The following is a 13,504-nucleotide window of genomic DNA, read 5'->3' as shown; positions in this document are numbered from 1 at the left end:
TTTCCTCTCCGAAAGCTCTCTTCGTCCCTAGCGAGCGTCCCCAGACCGCGCAGAGTTCTTGTTCGTCGTCGCACTCGTCCCGGCGGCTCAGCGAGTCGAGCCGTCGCGGACGGGTCTTTACGAGGCCGCGCCCGCCCTCTCGTGCCCCTGAGGGCAGCGGGCGCACTCTGGTGAGCCGCTCGTACGGCGCGCACCCCTGCGGAGCGCCCGTACGCCCGGCCACCTACAAAAGACAGGGGGATCCTGCGCACCCTCGCTCAAACGCTAGCTCTTGATCTAGCAGGGTTACGGCCTTCTGCTTGCGCAGGATCGGACGAAGACGTGTCTGCGGTGCAATCGAGCGCGTTTCCTGAGCCACTTTGCCGTGTAGAGCGAGAGTTGGCCCAGTCCGCCGCCTTCTCGAGTCCAAGGTGGATGAGGCGGACAAAGCCCCGCGTCGGTTCTTTCTCTCTCGCGAGCCCTCTCTGAACGTCGCCCAGAGTATTTGCTGAGAACCATGCCCCGCCCCGACTGTTGTGGGCGGCGCAGCCTCGCCTTCTCCTCCTCAACTTTCTCCTCGAGCTGCTTCGCGCTTCTGCTCCTCAGTGCTCGTGCTTCCTGCTCTGCGACCGCTTTGCACCATTGTCGGCGTCGCCATCTGCAGCTCGACAAGGTCGCGCTCGAGCCTCTCGCGCTGCACGTTCGGCGAGAGCTGCCGTACCTGCGAGAAACCTCCCCTCGAGGAGCGAGCGCTGTTGCCGAATCCAAAAATCGCTAAGCGCGGTCTAGACTCCTCCGACGTCGGAGAAGTCCAGGCCCGCTCGAGAGAGAGCGAGCCGAGCGTGTGCGTCGCCTGGCTGCGAGCGACGTTGCTGTGCGCCGCGAGCCACACACGAGCGTCGACAGCGACGGAGAGACGAGCTCGAGGTGGCTGACTCGGCGGGCGTCGTGCCGTGAGCGCGAAACGAGGAGGCCCGAGCGACGGTCGAGAGGCCTTTTTCGCGCTCGCCGCTCTCTGTCTCTCGCCGACCGAGCTGCAGGAGGGACGAGCGCAGAACCTGACCGAGTTGCACGTTCTCGAGAGCGCGCCGGGTCCAGCCAAGCGCCTCCCTCCTCGCCCTCGCCCTCGCCCCGTCCTCTAGCCCGGTCCTCGAGCTCACACAACCTCGGGCAGCTCGCGCTCGACGAGCCTCGCCCACGTCTCCTCCTTCCACTCGAGGCGCGCCAGGCCCTCGAACACGCGCTCCTCAGTCGCGCCCATCTCGGCGTAGACCTCGTCCGTCTCGACGCGGCCGTCGGGGTCGACGCTCCCGTCGGCGAGGATGAGCCCCTTGTCGCGCCGGACGACGCCGAGCGCGCCGCGGTCGGTCCCGCGAAAGACGGCCGCGAGCTCGTCGAGGTTGGGGTTGAACAGGCGCGGCTCGAGGACGTCGAGGAGGACGAGCGCGACGCGGAACGGGAACGAGTCGCCCTCGAGGAGGAAACAGTCGAACACGCGCGTCGCGAGGTCGAGCGGGAGGAAGGCGGCGAACAGGGTCGAGAGCCAGGGGAGGAGGTACAGCGAGGGGCGGACGACCTGGGCCGAGAAGTTGGCGTAGATCTTGGGCATGGCGTCGGCGAGGAGCGTGTCGAACACGCGGTAGTACGCCTCGATCTGTACGGGACGTGAGAGCGCGAGGTCAGACTCTCTCCCGAGTGACGTCGAGAACGAGAGGAAAGGGCAGGACGGACCTCGTCTTGGTCGCCGTAGAACGAGCGCAAGAACGACTTCTGGACGAGGTTGACGAGGCAGACAAAGGCCTCGGCCGGCGCTAGGTTGAGGAGGAGGAGGGCGGCAGGGAAAGCGAGACCGTCGGGCTGCGAGGGAGGCGAGGCGTGAGTGCGTGGCTCGACGAGGGGAACGAGCGCAGGCGAGGACGCCGGTCGACGAGGGGGAGAAGGAAATATGGGAGAGAGAGCGAGGGACGCACGTATCGAGGCGTCGTCTTCTCGTAGACGGCCCACGCGACGAGGATCTCCATCAGGTCGTCGTGCATGACGGCGCCCTCCTGGAACATGTGGAGCGCCGGGAGCGTCCGCTGCGCGTCGGCCCTCGCCGCCCGCTCGACCTCGGCGAGCCGGCCGGCGTCCCTCAGCCTCGCCGCACGCTCTCCCGCCTGGGCAAAGGCGCCCTTGGGCACGGCGAGGCCGTTGCCGATGCACATGGCCCACAGGCGGCCGCGCCACCGGGTGGGCATGGTGCCGTCCCGCCACAGCTGGCGCAACCTGCGCCCCTCGGGCGTGTCGTGCAGGACGACGCGCCAATTGGGCAGGATGGACGCCTCCCACGCCGGGAAGGCGGCGGCGTGCTGAGCGGCGCGGACGGCAGCGCGGTGCGCCTCGGCCTCGCGGCGGTGCTTGTCGGCCTCGCGGCTCGCGGCGTACATCTCGGCGAGCATAGTGAGGTGCTTTTCCTGCAGGACGAGAGACAAAGAGTCAGTACCGACGGACGGGAAAGGAGGGACGAGGAGGGAGAGAGGGAGGAAGGAGACGCACCTCCTCCTCGCGAGGCTTTGGGGGCAGGTCGCGTTGGCGGGTCATGCTGACGACCTTCTGCATGATGGTCGGGCGCTTTGTCGAGACGAGCTTCTTGGGCGACGGGGCTGCTGCTGCGGCTGCGAGCTTGTCGGGCTCGGCGGTTGAGGGTGCCGAGGTCGACGGGACGGGCGCATCGTCGGCGAGGGGCGCGGGAGGAGCGCGAGGAGGGACGTGAACGTCGGTGGAGGAGGACGGGTCGTGCACGGTCGTGGGTGCGGTCGAGGCGAGGCTCGGGCTGTGGGGCGGAGTCGAGGCGGAGGAGGGCGAGGGGGACGAGCGGTGGTCGTCGCGGTCGTGGGGCTGCTCGGGCGGGGCTGCACTGTCGAGCGAGACCGACTCGAACGCCTGGTCATGGTCCTCGTTGTCCCGGGTGGTCTGGAGGTCGAGGGACGCGTCTGGGTGCGATGATGAAGCTGGGGGCGCGTCGTCGTCGAGCGACACGCTGTCGAACCCGCGTGCGATGTCGTGGGCGGGAGCGAGGGAGCTCATGGCTCGACTGTGGCGGCTACAGCGGCACTCGGCGGGGTGAGGTGAGAGCGCGAGAGGTTTGGTCACCGAGTGGGGCCTCGTCGCTTCTCCCGCTCGTTCTACCACGGTCATGGACAGCGCAGAACCGCCACGCAGGCTCAGGGTGCTCTCGCTCAACTGCTGGTGCGCTTTCCGGCCTTCGCCCGTCTCTCCTCCCTCCCCTCGCCGACCTCACCTCACCTCCTCGTTCGCTGTCGACAGGGGGTTGTGGATCGTCGCCGACAAGCGCAAACAGCGCCTCGAGGCCATCGCAGACTGGATCGCTCACTCGGCCGACCCGCAACCTCGAGCCCGCTCGTCGTACCACTCGGACGCCAGCGACGAGGCCGCAACCGGTCGACCCGGCGGCTACGACGTCGTCGCCCTCCAAGAGCTGTGGGTCCGCAGCGACTACGACCTCGTCGCAGAACGCGCAAAGCAGGCCGGCTTGATCCACAGCCGCTTCTTCTACAGGTGCGCCCTCACGCCCTCTTTCCTTCTACTCCTTCTCGTGGCCGACCTTCCTCTCGTCCCTGCAGCGGCGCCATCGGCTCGGGCCTCGCCATCCTGTCGCGCCACCCGATCGTCTCGGCCTTTGTCTCGCCGTACCCGCTCAACGGCTTCCCGCTCCACTTCATCGAGGGCGACTTCTTCGCCGGCAAGGCCGTGTGCGGCACCACGCTCGACATCGACGGCGTCGGCAAGGTCGACGTCCTCAACACGCACATGTACGCCCCAGGTGGCGAGGGCGACAACGTGACGGGCGCGCACCGTGTCGCACAAGCCTGGGAGCTTGCCCGCATCACGACCGAGAAGGCCGAGCGAGGGCGGCACGTTCTCGTCGTGCGTCTCGCCTTCTCTCTCTCTCCTGGTCCCCCTTGAGCCCGACTGACTCGCCTCGTCGACGTTGCAGACTGGCGACTTCAACTCGCAGCCGCACTCGGTCATCATGAAGATGATCCAGACGCACGGTTCGCTGCGCGACGCGTGGGCCGACACGCACGCCGAGCCGCCGTCCATCACGTCGGCGCAGCACCGTGCCCTGTCGCCCGCCGAGGTCATGACGACGCACGGCATCACGTGCGACTCGCCGCTCAACACGTACAGCGCGGCCAAGTTGCGCAAGCGCAGCCCGGCCGACGAGGTCCACCTTCGAGGCGGCAAGCGCCTCGACTACTTCCTGTACCGCTCGCCGGCCGACGCGCCGTGGCAGCTCACGCCCGAGTCGTGCGACGTCGCCCTCACCGAGCCCGTGCCGCACCTCGGCGTGTCGTACTCGGACCACTTTGCCGTCGACGCCACGTTCGCCTTCTCGCGCGAGCGCCAGCTCCTCCCCGACCCGCTCACGCCCGACCTCCTGTCGCCGGCCCTGTCGACCCTCCACGCGGCGTACCGCGCCTCGGTCGCCTCGTCGCGCACCCAGCTGCGCGTCTTTGCGTCGTGCGTCCTCGCCGCCGTCGCCCTCATCGTCACGTCGTCGTTCGAGCCCCTGCGCGCCCTCAACTGGCTCTGGGTCCTCCTCGGCGTCGTCGCCGGCGCAGCGGGCGCCACGTTCCTCTACACGGGCTTTGTCGGAGGGAGCTGGGAGGCCGGCCAGCTGCGGAACGTCATTGTCGAGATGGAGGCCGAGCTGAACCGGATCCGGATCGCGAGGGTCGACGAGCGGCACAGCGTCGAGGTCGAGGACGTCGGGTGGGGCAGGTAGCTGTCGCTGTAGAGCGTGCGGGTCGAGCAAACTAGACGTTGTTCTCGCTCAGTCCTCGCTCTTGGCGGCCTCTCGTTCAAGCGAGTCTCGAGAGTGACAGCAAGAGATGAATGGAATGCAGGCACAACACCAAGGAGAGATGGATGGTACGCCTTGTACAACAGGCCCTCGCTCAGTCCGAGTCCGAGTCCGAGTCCGAGTCGCAGAGGTCAATCACCTCGGGCTTGCCCTTCCTCGCGCCGCCCTGCGCTCGCCAGAGCTCGCCGTCCGAGGACGAGTCCGAGTCGTGCACCTCGATGGCGTGACGCTCGGCCTTGACCCGCCGGCGCGGCGAGAGCACGCCGCCGGCGCCCGACTCGAACGACGTCCGGTCCGTCTCGTCGCGGTCGACGGCCGCCGTCGACGACAGCAGCAGCGACGCCACCTCGTCCGAGCTCACCGAGCGCATCGGCGACGGCGAGACCGACGACGATGACGACGTCCAGCCGTGCCCGACCTGCGCTCGGCCCTCCTCCCTCGCCGCCCTCGCCTCGCTCCTCGCGCACAGCGCCTCGCTCCCGATCTCCCTCCACCTCTTCTCCCACACGCTGCCCGCCCTGCCGACGCTCTTGCCCTTGCCCTTGCCCTTGCCCTTGCCCGCGAGAGGCCGCTCGGCAAAGTACGCCTCGACGTCGGGCGCGAGCGCGTCCTCGAGGGCGCGGCCGAACGCGGCGGCGAGCGGGACCGGGACGCCGTTGCCGATCAGGCGCAGCTGCTCGTCGAACGCGGTGTCGCCGATGTTGGACGGGAAGTTGAGCTCGTACGCGTCGGGAACGCCTGCAAGGGAAGGAGGAAGGGTGGGAGGGGGACGAGAGTCAGTGGCCGGTCTCGCAGAGGTACGAGGTGATGCCGCTACGCAAGTACGCTTGAGGAAGAGGGTCGAGGAAGAGGGAGGAAGGAGTGGGCGCTCAGGAGGAAGGACGAGGGGGAGGGAGGTCGACGTTGACGGCAGGCGCGAGGGAGAGAGGGAGGAGGCTCGACCGAGACCGCGAGAGGGAAAGATAGAGAGAGAGCGAAGCCGACACGCACCCATGACCCGCAGCAGCTCGCGCATCGAGAGCGGGCGCAGCTGGCTGTAGTGCAGCCGCTCGCCCTGCGACGAACCGTCGTAGCTCAACGTCGCGCGCAGCGGCGACAGGATCATGCCGGGCGTGCACCGTCGCCACCATTTTGCGAGCTTGGCCGGGTTCGACAGGACGTTTGGCGGCGGCTCGGGGTAGAACGGCTTGCCCTTGAGATCTGGTCGGGCCAACGACGGCGACGAGGTCAGTCACGGGCTCGTGCGTCGGCTTGAGAGCGGGGGAGAGAGTATGAGGAGGAGGACGCACTCTCGTGGTTGCCGCCGATCTTGACGCCGAGAACGCGCCGCGCGACCGGTTCCGACAGGGAGCGGCAGAAGTGGTGGGTGCAGCCGCTCGAAAAGGCCGGCCCGTCCTCGTCGAGGTACGTCCGGCAGCGCTGCTGAAACGTCGTGCGCGCGATGGTGCCGTACTCGGTCGCCTTGTCCGGTTTGCCCTCGACGCCGAACTGTGAGGGGTGCGAGCGGCGAGTGAGCGGGCGAACGTCGACGAGGACTGAAATCGAGTAGAGAGAGGGAGAGGGGGACGCACAGGTCGAGCGATGTAGCCCTTGTTGGCGTCGAAGCAGTCCTTGATGTCGAACGGCGGCAGGTCGTCGAGCGCCTCGAAGAGCGAGATCGGCGAGTGAGGAGCGCCGTCCTCGGTCGACGCCTCGAGCTTCTTGTCGCGCTCGTCGAACAGGCGGTGGTCACGTCGGGCACGTGCGTCCTTGACGGCGTGCGAGGGCGACGGGACCTCGGGGAGGCGCACGCCCGAAGCCGCGAGCTGGACGATGATGCGCGAGCGGAACTGCGGGACGCCGTAGCTGCGGGGGAGGGGGCAGAGATGAGCTGCTGCGCCGAGAATAGATGACGGCAGAGAGAGGAGACGCACCCGGCGGCGTTGACGATGGTCCACCGGAGCTGGTACCGCAGAGCAGTCGCGACGGCGAGGAAGAGCCGGAAGAACGAGCCGCGCTCGTGCCCGGGCTTGGCGTAAGGCAGAGCGTGCGTCTCAAAGGCGGCGACATTCTCGTACAGGGCGTGCAGGGGCCGGAAGATGGCGAGCGACGAGAGAAAAACGAACGGCTCGGCGCAGCGCAGGTCGTCGAGCGTCTTGAAGCGGTTGAGCCGGCTGAATCCCTGCGCGCACACGTTGGGTGTCAGTCTGGTGCGTACGAGGAGGGAGAGAAGCGAAACTAGCGGCGTACCTGGCACGGGGAACCGCCAGAGAGGAACGAGAGCGAGCCGGGCTCGGGCGCGTACAGGTCCTTGCCAAAGTAGGCCGCCTCGTTGACGTCCGACACGCTCTTGTTGATGCCGTCGGGCGAGTTGAAAAAGTTGCTCTGCAGGCACTCGATCGCGGGTCGGTGCTTCTCGATGGCGACCCGGGTGCGGAGGAGGGAGCAACCTTGCTCGAGGCCGATGTCGAGGAGGCCGCCGCCTGCGGGTCGGACGAGCGAGTCAGTCACACGCAGGTGGATGATAGAGAGAGAGGGAGAGAGAGGGAGAGCGTACCAGAGTAGAGCGCGCCACCTGGAAGGAGCAGGTCGTCCACCTGGCGCAATTGCCGGTGCATCCGAAGATCAGCAGTTCAACCCGTCTCGCACGTCGCACACACCTTGAGGTCGCCCTCTCCGAGCGGCTCGCGACGAGCTTTGCCCGTGACGACGCCCGAGTCGTCCCTCATGGCTAACGTACTAAGCTCTCATGGCTAACGTACTAAGCTCTCATGTTTCACGTACTAAGCTCTCATGTTTGAACGTCTTGGCGAGGTGAGGATCGTCCTCGTCGACAAGGCCGAGCGTGAACCGGCCGCGAAGGCTGCCGGCGTCGACGAGCTCGGTCTCGTTCGTGACGAGGACCTCGTGGGCCGACAGGTACGCGTCGTCGCTCGTCCTCGACAGCTTGAGCTCTTGCGCCCGGACGATCCACTCGATTTTGACCTTGACGATCTCGTCGCCCGGCTCGTAGTTGTACTCGTGGCCGTCGGCGGTCGGCGCTTCGAGGTCGAGGAGGCGAGCGAGGCGCCAGGTCGTCCTCGCGGCGTCGGCCGGGTCCGTCTTGCGCGGCAGGGCAAAGTTGCGCGGCTTGATGTCGTGCTCGAGGAAGGCGACGTACACCGTGTCGTCGCGGTGGTAGCTCGTGCCGTCGAGGACGAAGAGCTCGTTGTCGCCGCCGCCGCCTCGGACGGCCTTGATGTAGCGCGTCTGCGGGTTCTTGACCGACGGCTTGGTCACGTCGACGTAGACGGCCTGCGACTCGCAGGAGGCGCAGTCGATGAGGCCGTACTTGCGGCACTTGTCGAACGAGGTGGACTCGAGCCGCGAGACGTCTTGGAACGAGCCCGTGTCGTCGTTGTACGTAAACCTGCGTGAAATACCGTGTCAGGGTTGCTCGATAGGGTGATAGAGAGGGAAAGGTAGGGCGCACCCGCAGTAGAAGCCCGTTCGAGGGAGCGGGTCGCCCGGCTTGAGCCACCGAAAGTCGTCGGGCTGGTCGACACGGCCCGAGATGGTCGTGGCGAACGGCGAGTCGCACCGGTCGAGCTTGAAGAGCGCTCGAGGCGAGCCGTAGACGCTCAGGCTGGGTATCGGACGCGAGATCGAGAACCTGCGCCGGGAAAACGGCAGGTCAGCGCGGCCGTCGACGAGAGAGGGGATGGGCGAGACGTGCGACGTACCAGCTCAGGTGCACTCGGAGCTCGTCCTCGTGGCGCGACTGGAAGAAGTACTCGACGAGGGCGAACCAGACCTGGCCCGAGATGTCGTCCACGCCGACGCGGTCTTCCTGCTCGAGCTGGCCGCCGTCGCTCTCGGACCCGCTCGATGCGGGATTGCCCGCCGTGTCAATCTCGCTCGAGAGCTTTTTGCGCGTGGTGGCGAGCCCGTCCGTGTCCATTGAGCTGGACATGACGACAATGTCGCCGGCCCTGCGAGACGGCGGTCCGTGAGTGCCCGCCCGGACGTTGTCGGGCACAGGAGAGAGAAACCTGGACGCACCGGTACGTGACGCCGTTCACGACAGCTCTGGTCCACGTCTGGATCTTGTCGGTGGAGCTGCGGTCGTCGACGAACATCGGCGACGTCTTGACGACCGGCCGACCGACGCTCTCGGCGGGCTCGTCCTGCGTCTCGAGATCTTCTTGCACGACATCGCGGTACTTGTTGAGGAGCTTCAACGTCTCGCGCCGCTCGAGGTCCATGTCGTGCTCGACCTGGTCGACGTTCTCGGTCCGGAACGTGTTGGGCGCGAAGAACGGCGACACGATCTTGTAGATGTCGGGCGTGACGCTGCAGACGAGGGAGAGGATGTCGTCAGGTCGCAGGACGACCGTAGAGACGAGAGAGAGAAGACGCACAAGGGCAAGTCGGGCAGTGCGCGAAAGACGAGGAGGTCGGTCGACAGGTCGCACAGGTCGTCCTCGGGCACAACGAGCGCCTCGACCGGCACGCGCCAAAAGGCCGGCAGTTGGTCCTGCCAGACGACGCCGCCGTCTCGAGCGCTCGCCTTGATGCGGCGGCGGATGTCGTCGACGACCCTGGACGCCTCGCGGCTCTCGACGTCGTCGTCCTCGCCGATGTCGCCCGAGAGCACGTAGCTGCCGCGGATGGCGTGGGTGCGCGCGAACACGTACAGGTTGAGGAGGCGGCGAAAGACGCCGACGTGAGGCTCGTACGACTCGAGCAGGTCGAACAGGGGAGGGGGCGAGTCGGGGCGACGACGACGAGGCAGGGGGGCGACGCGGCGCTTGCCCTTGCCGTCGACTTGACGCCGGGGCGCCGGGACACGAGGCGTGGCGAGGCGGTAGTCGGCCAGCCTCGAGACGAGCCTCGGCCCGCCGTCGACCGAGAACGAGACCGAGCGCACGTCCCACCGCGCGACGAGCCGCACCTCGCGAGCTTCGACAACACGGGCACGCTCCTCGCGATGCTTCGACTCGGCGAGTCGAGGATCGCCGACGGGATCGTGCGGGCGGGCGAGGCCGACGATGACGACGTCGGGAAGAGGCTGGCGGCCGTCGACCCGGAGGAGGCGGTCGAGAGGGACGAGCGTCGACGGGTCGTTGCGCTCGTGGACCCAGAACGCGTCGAGGAGGTACGTCTGACGGGGGAGCGTGTCGGCCTTGTCCGGGTCGACGAGCTCGACCGCCTCGGCAAAGTGCTCGGCGAGCCCTTCCTCGTCGAACTCGTTGAACGGCTTGACGACGACGTGACGCTTGGTGAACGTCGTGCGGGTGCGCGTGAACCTTTGCGCGACCCGCTTGCGCCTGCGGGCGGGCCGACCGTGGGCGAGACGGACGCCGTCGTCGCCCTCGCGCTGGTCGAACGCGAGGGCCTCGAGCGGCTCGGTGTCGAGCGCCTTCTCGACGCGACGAGCCGACACGGCGACGCCGTCGTTCCGCCGGCGCTTCTTGCTCCATCGAGCGTCGCCGTTCGTGCCGGGCTCCTTGCCGCGCCCCAGCCCTCGGCCGACACTCGCCTCGACGGCGGCCGGCGCTCGCTCCGCTTCTGCCCTCGCCGCGCCCTGCGCCGACGTACCGACGCCGAGATCCCGCTCCCGCTCCTCGAGGGCAGACACGTGCTGCCACGGCGAGCCGGCGTCCGACGAGCGCTCGTCCACCGCGCCGACCTCCTCGCCGAGGTCGAACCCGCCGCCGTAGTCGTCGCCGCCGCCACAGCTGAACGAGGTGTTGGACGCGTCGACGTCGTTGTCGTTGATGACCAATGTCGAGCGAGGTGCCGCGAAGCTCGACCCGGACAGGTTCTGCGGGCCAGAGAGTGAGCTTTTGCCGCTGGGAGTGGAGTGGGAGCGCTCAAGAAGGGGGACGCACCTCGATGACGGGTTCGTCGTCGTCGTCCTCCTCGTCCGAGTCGACCATGTGCTCGTGGATCGCGAGGTCGAGGTAGGCCGGGCCGTATCGAGGCTGAAAGGCGGCAAACGCGTCGTCCAGCTCGGCGACAGCGATCGTGAGGTCGACCGAGTTTGGCGCCGGTGCCGAGCCCTCCTTGAAGTAGCAGCGGTCCTGCGGCACATAACTCGGAGCGTAAGTACCTGCGCGAAGCGCGCGAGAAGGGAGGAGAGCGACGCACCTGGAACCACATCCAGCCGTCGCCGGCTTGTGTGACCCTCGGCCACAGCGACGAGAGGTAGCCGACCGACGGCGGTTCGTCACGCAGCTTGTCGATGAGCTGCACGACAAACGCGAGTTTCTGCAGCAGGTGGCGCCGCTGTCAGTGCTGTTCGCGCGCGGGAACGAGGCGACGAGGAAGAGAGGGACGGACCTGCTCGTTGAAGACGTAGTTGTGGGGCGTGCGCCCTATCTCGACAGGCTGACGGTCTTGAAGGTCGCCGGCGATCTCACGCAGGCGGGACAGGCCGCGCTGGTGGTACTGGACCGGGTCGGCAGGGTCGGCGAGCTGGGCCGACGAGGCGCGCTCGTGGAACTCGGCGAGGAGCCAGACCTGGTATTCATGTCGCTCGGGGTCACCCATACACTGGAACGGCCCATCGTAGTCGTCGGTGCGTGGGGCCATGCTGGAGCTGGAGCTCGAAGAGGCGCGCGCCGACGGGAGGAGGGGGAGCGCGGGTTGCTCGGCGGGCGTAGGCGACGGGGACGCCGGCGCGCGTGCAAGGTGCTGCACTCTGAGGCGGCCGTGTGCGCTGCAGGTCGGGTGCTGTCGAGGCGGATGTTGAGGGAGCGCAGCGAACCGAGAGCGGGGGAACCGCGACGACGAGCTTGCTCCCGCTCCCTTCACCGCTCGAGCACCTGCAGCTCCCGTGAGAGCTCGCCCAACCTCCGCAAAGGGCCTCGCATCACCCACCATCACCGCCGTCGACATCTGGCGCCAATCTCAGTCCTCGGTCCTCCGCCCTCATCTTCATCTCCTCGCGCCTTTTGCTCCACGGCGTCGTGTCTGGGTGAGTCCAGTCTCGTCCAGCGAGCTCCACACTCGCCTTCCTACGAGCTAGACCCGCTAAACCTGTCCCTCCCGCCGCAGGTTCCCTCTCGTCCTCCTCGCCCCTCCTCCCTCCAGTGCGTCATGGGCAAGGGCACCGAACCAGTCGTCCTCAGCGAGCCGCTGCCCAAGTGCGTCGTGTTCGACCTCGACTACACCCTGTGGCCGTGCTGGTGCGACACGCACGTGACGCCGCCGCTCAAGCGCCGAGGCGACGACGTCAACCAGGTGTACGACCGCCACGGCGACCCGCTCTCGTTCTACCCGGACGTGCCCGGCATCCTCCTCCAGCTGCACCGCAGCAAGATCCACGTCGCCGCCGCGTCACGCACCCACGCCCCAAAGGTCGCACGCCAGATCCTCGACCAGCTCCTCGTTCCCGGCTCGCTCAACGACGGCGGCGGCAAAGACCCGCTCAACGCGCGCAAGGACAAGGGCGACACAGTGTCGGCCATCAAGCTGTTTGACTTGATGGAGATCTACCCGGGCTCTAAGATGGAGCACTTCCGCGAGCTCAACCGCAAGACGGGCATCGCTTTCGAGGACATGGTGCGCCGCGCTCTTTCCTCTCCTCTTTCCCTGTGCATCCTCACTGACTCTCTCGCAAACCCCTCGACGGCGACAGCTCTTCTTCGACGGTGCGTCGCCCCTCCCGCCGTCCTCCTCCCCTCGTGCGACCGGCAGCGGCTGACCTGCTCTCCCTTCCCTCGCCCGGTCGCAGACGAGTCGCGCAACCGCGAGGTCACCAAGCTCGGCGTCACCTTTGTCCTCGTCCCGAACGGTGGCACGACGCGTGCGCTGTTCGAGTCTGGGCTCGAGGCGTGGAGGAAGAGCTGGTCGGACCGGCGGACCGAGTAGATTGCGAGGTGGCTGAGCGTTCCCGCGAGCGAGACAGAGCCTCGAGACGTGCATAGACTGTATATAGACCCATCGGCGCGCTTGAGAGAGCAGGATCGGACACAGCGACCGCCCGCCGACCCGACTCGCAATGTCAGCTGCGGCGACGAGGAGGCCGGCGAGGTAGCGACTCCTCTCGATGGCGCCAGCTCTCGCGTGCGAGTCTCGAGCAGAGCGACGTGGACCTGCTTCCGTGCTCGGCGATCCCAAAGAAGCGGGAGAGAGAGAGCGAGGCCGTGTCGCGGTGGTGGGGACGAGGGCGAGAGGGCTCGCACGAGGAGATCAGCTTTCTCTCGACCCCGCTGCTCCTGGACCTATCCGCAGGCACCTGCACAGCCTGCGACAGCCACAGAGCACACACGCACCCGACAAGCATCTCGAACCCACGCGCTGTGCGCCGCCAACCCCGCCCTCATCACCAACACTCGGTGCGCCCCTGTCCTTCTCGCCTCCTGCCTCGCGAGCTCGCCAGGAGCGCTTCACTGGGCTCATACTTACCGCCTGCTCCCCCTCGCAGGCCCTTTCGCCCCATGTCGTCTTCCAGGGTCGCCGTGCGACCACCCGCGCCTCGTCAGGGTCGGGCCTACCCGCGCGAGTCGGTCAAGTACTCGGTCGAGCGCGTGCGCAACGCCAACGGCGTCGAGCAAGAGGTCCTCACCCTCGAGGACACCCCGGAGCCCTCGACTGTCGCCGGCGGGTCCGGCCTGTCGAACGGCGCCGCGCCGCAGGCGTCGTCCAGTCGCGCCCGCAACGACCCGTACGGCGGCTACGAGCCCGCGCAGA

The 13,504-nt window shown here is 67.7% G+C and overlaps 4 protein-coding genes across 4 annotated transcripts; 2 read left to right on the top strand and 2 right to left on the bottom strand.

The window, feature by feature from the left end:
• Positions 1-1,135: 1,135 nt before the first annotated feature.
• On the bottom strand, positions 1,136-3,045 carry RHOBADRAFT_52323 (uncharacterized protein; the record flags this gene model as incomplete). Its single annotated transcript, XM_018416283.1, has 4 exons — positions 1,136-1,633; positions 1,711-1,836; positions 1,950-2,432; positions 2,515-3,045. 4 exons carry the CDS (start codon positions 3,043-3,045, stop codon positions 1,136-1,138), a joined length of 1,638 nt encoding a protein of 545 aa, XP_018272347.1.
• Positions 3,046-3,154: 109 nt separating this feature from the next.
• Positions 3,155-4,768, top strand: RHOBADRAFT_42625 (uncharacterized protein; the record flags this gene model as incomplete). Its single annotated transcript, XM_018414091.1, has 4 exons — positions 3,155-3,207; positions 3,286-3,537; positions 3,603-3,906; positions 3,977-4,768. 4 exons carry the CDS (start codon positions 3,155-3,157, stop codon positions 4,766-4,768), a joined length of 1,401 nt encoding a protein of 466 aa, XP_018272346.1.
• Positions 4,769-4,867: 99 nt separating this feature from the next.
• Positions 4,868-11,401, bottom strand: RHOBADRAFT_52321 (uncharacterized protein; the record flags this gene model as incomplete). Its single annotated transcript, XM_018416282.1, has 16 exons — positions 4,868-5,584; positions 5,837-6,046; positions 6,136-6,334; positions 6,418-6,691; positions 6,760-7,007; positions 7,076-7,308; positions 7,383-7,422; positions 7,486-7,549; positions 7,629-8,234; positions 8,298-8,477; positions 8,548-8,796; positions 8,867-9,157; positions 9,226-10,631; positions 10,699-10,890; positions 10,958-11,077; positions 11,150-11,401. 16 exons carry the CDS (start codon positions 11,399-11,401, stop codon positions 4,941-4,943), a joined length of 5,208 nt encoding a protein of 1,735 aa, XP_018272345.1. The 3' UTR covers positions 4,868-4,940.
• Positions 11,402-11,908: 507 nt separating this feature from the next.
• On the top strand, positions 11,909-12,750 carry RHOBADRAFT_34926 (uncharacterized protein; the record flags this gene model as incomplete). The annotated part of the gene is made up of 3 exons (XM_018413244.1): positions 11,909-12,373; positions 12,450-12,462; positions 12,546-12,750. The coding sequence occupies 3 exons, from the start codon at positions 11,909-11,911 to the stop codon at positions 12,680-12,682; spliced, it is 615 nt and encodes a 204-aa protein (XP_018272344.1). The 3' UTR covers positions 12,683-12,750.
• Between the last annotated feature and the right edge of the window lie 754 nt (positions 12,751-13,504).

The sequence above is a fragment of the Rhodotorula graminis genome (genome assembly GCF_001329695.1).
Source record: "Rhodotorula graminis WP1 unplaced genomic scaffold RHOBAscaffold_4, whole genome shotgun sequence".
NCBI lineage: Eukaryota > Fungi > Basidiomycota > Microbotryomycetes > Sporidiobolales > Sporidiobolaceae > Rhodotorula > Rhodotorula graminis.
This window is presented reverse-complemented; position numbering and strand designations above follow the sequence as displayed.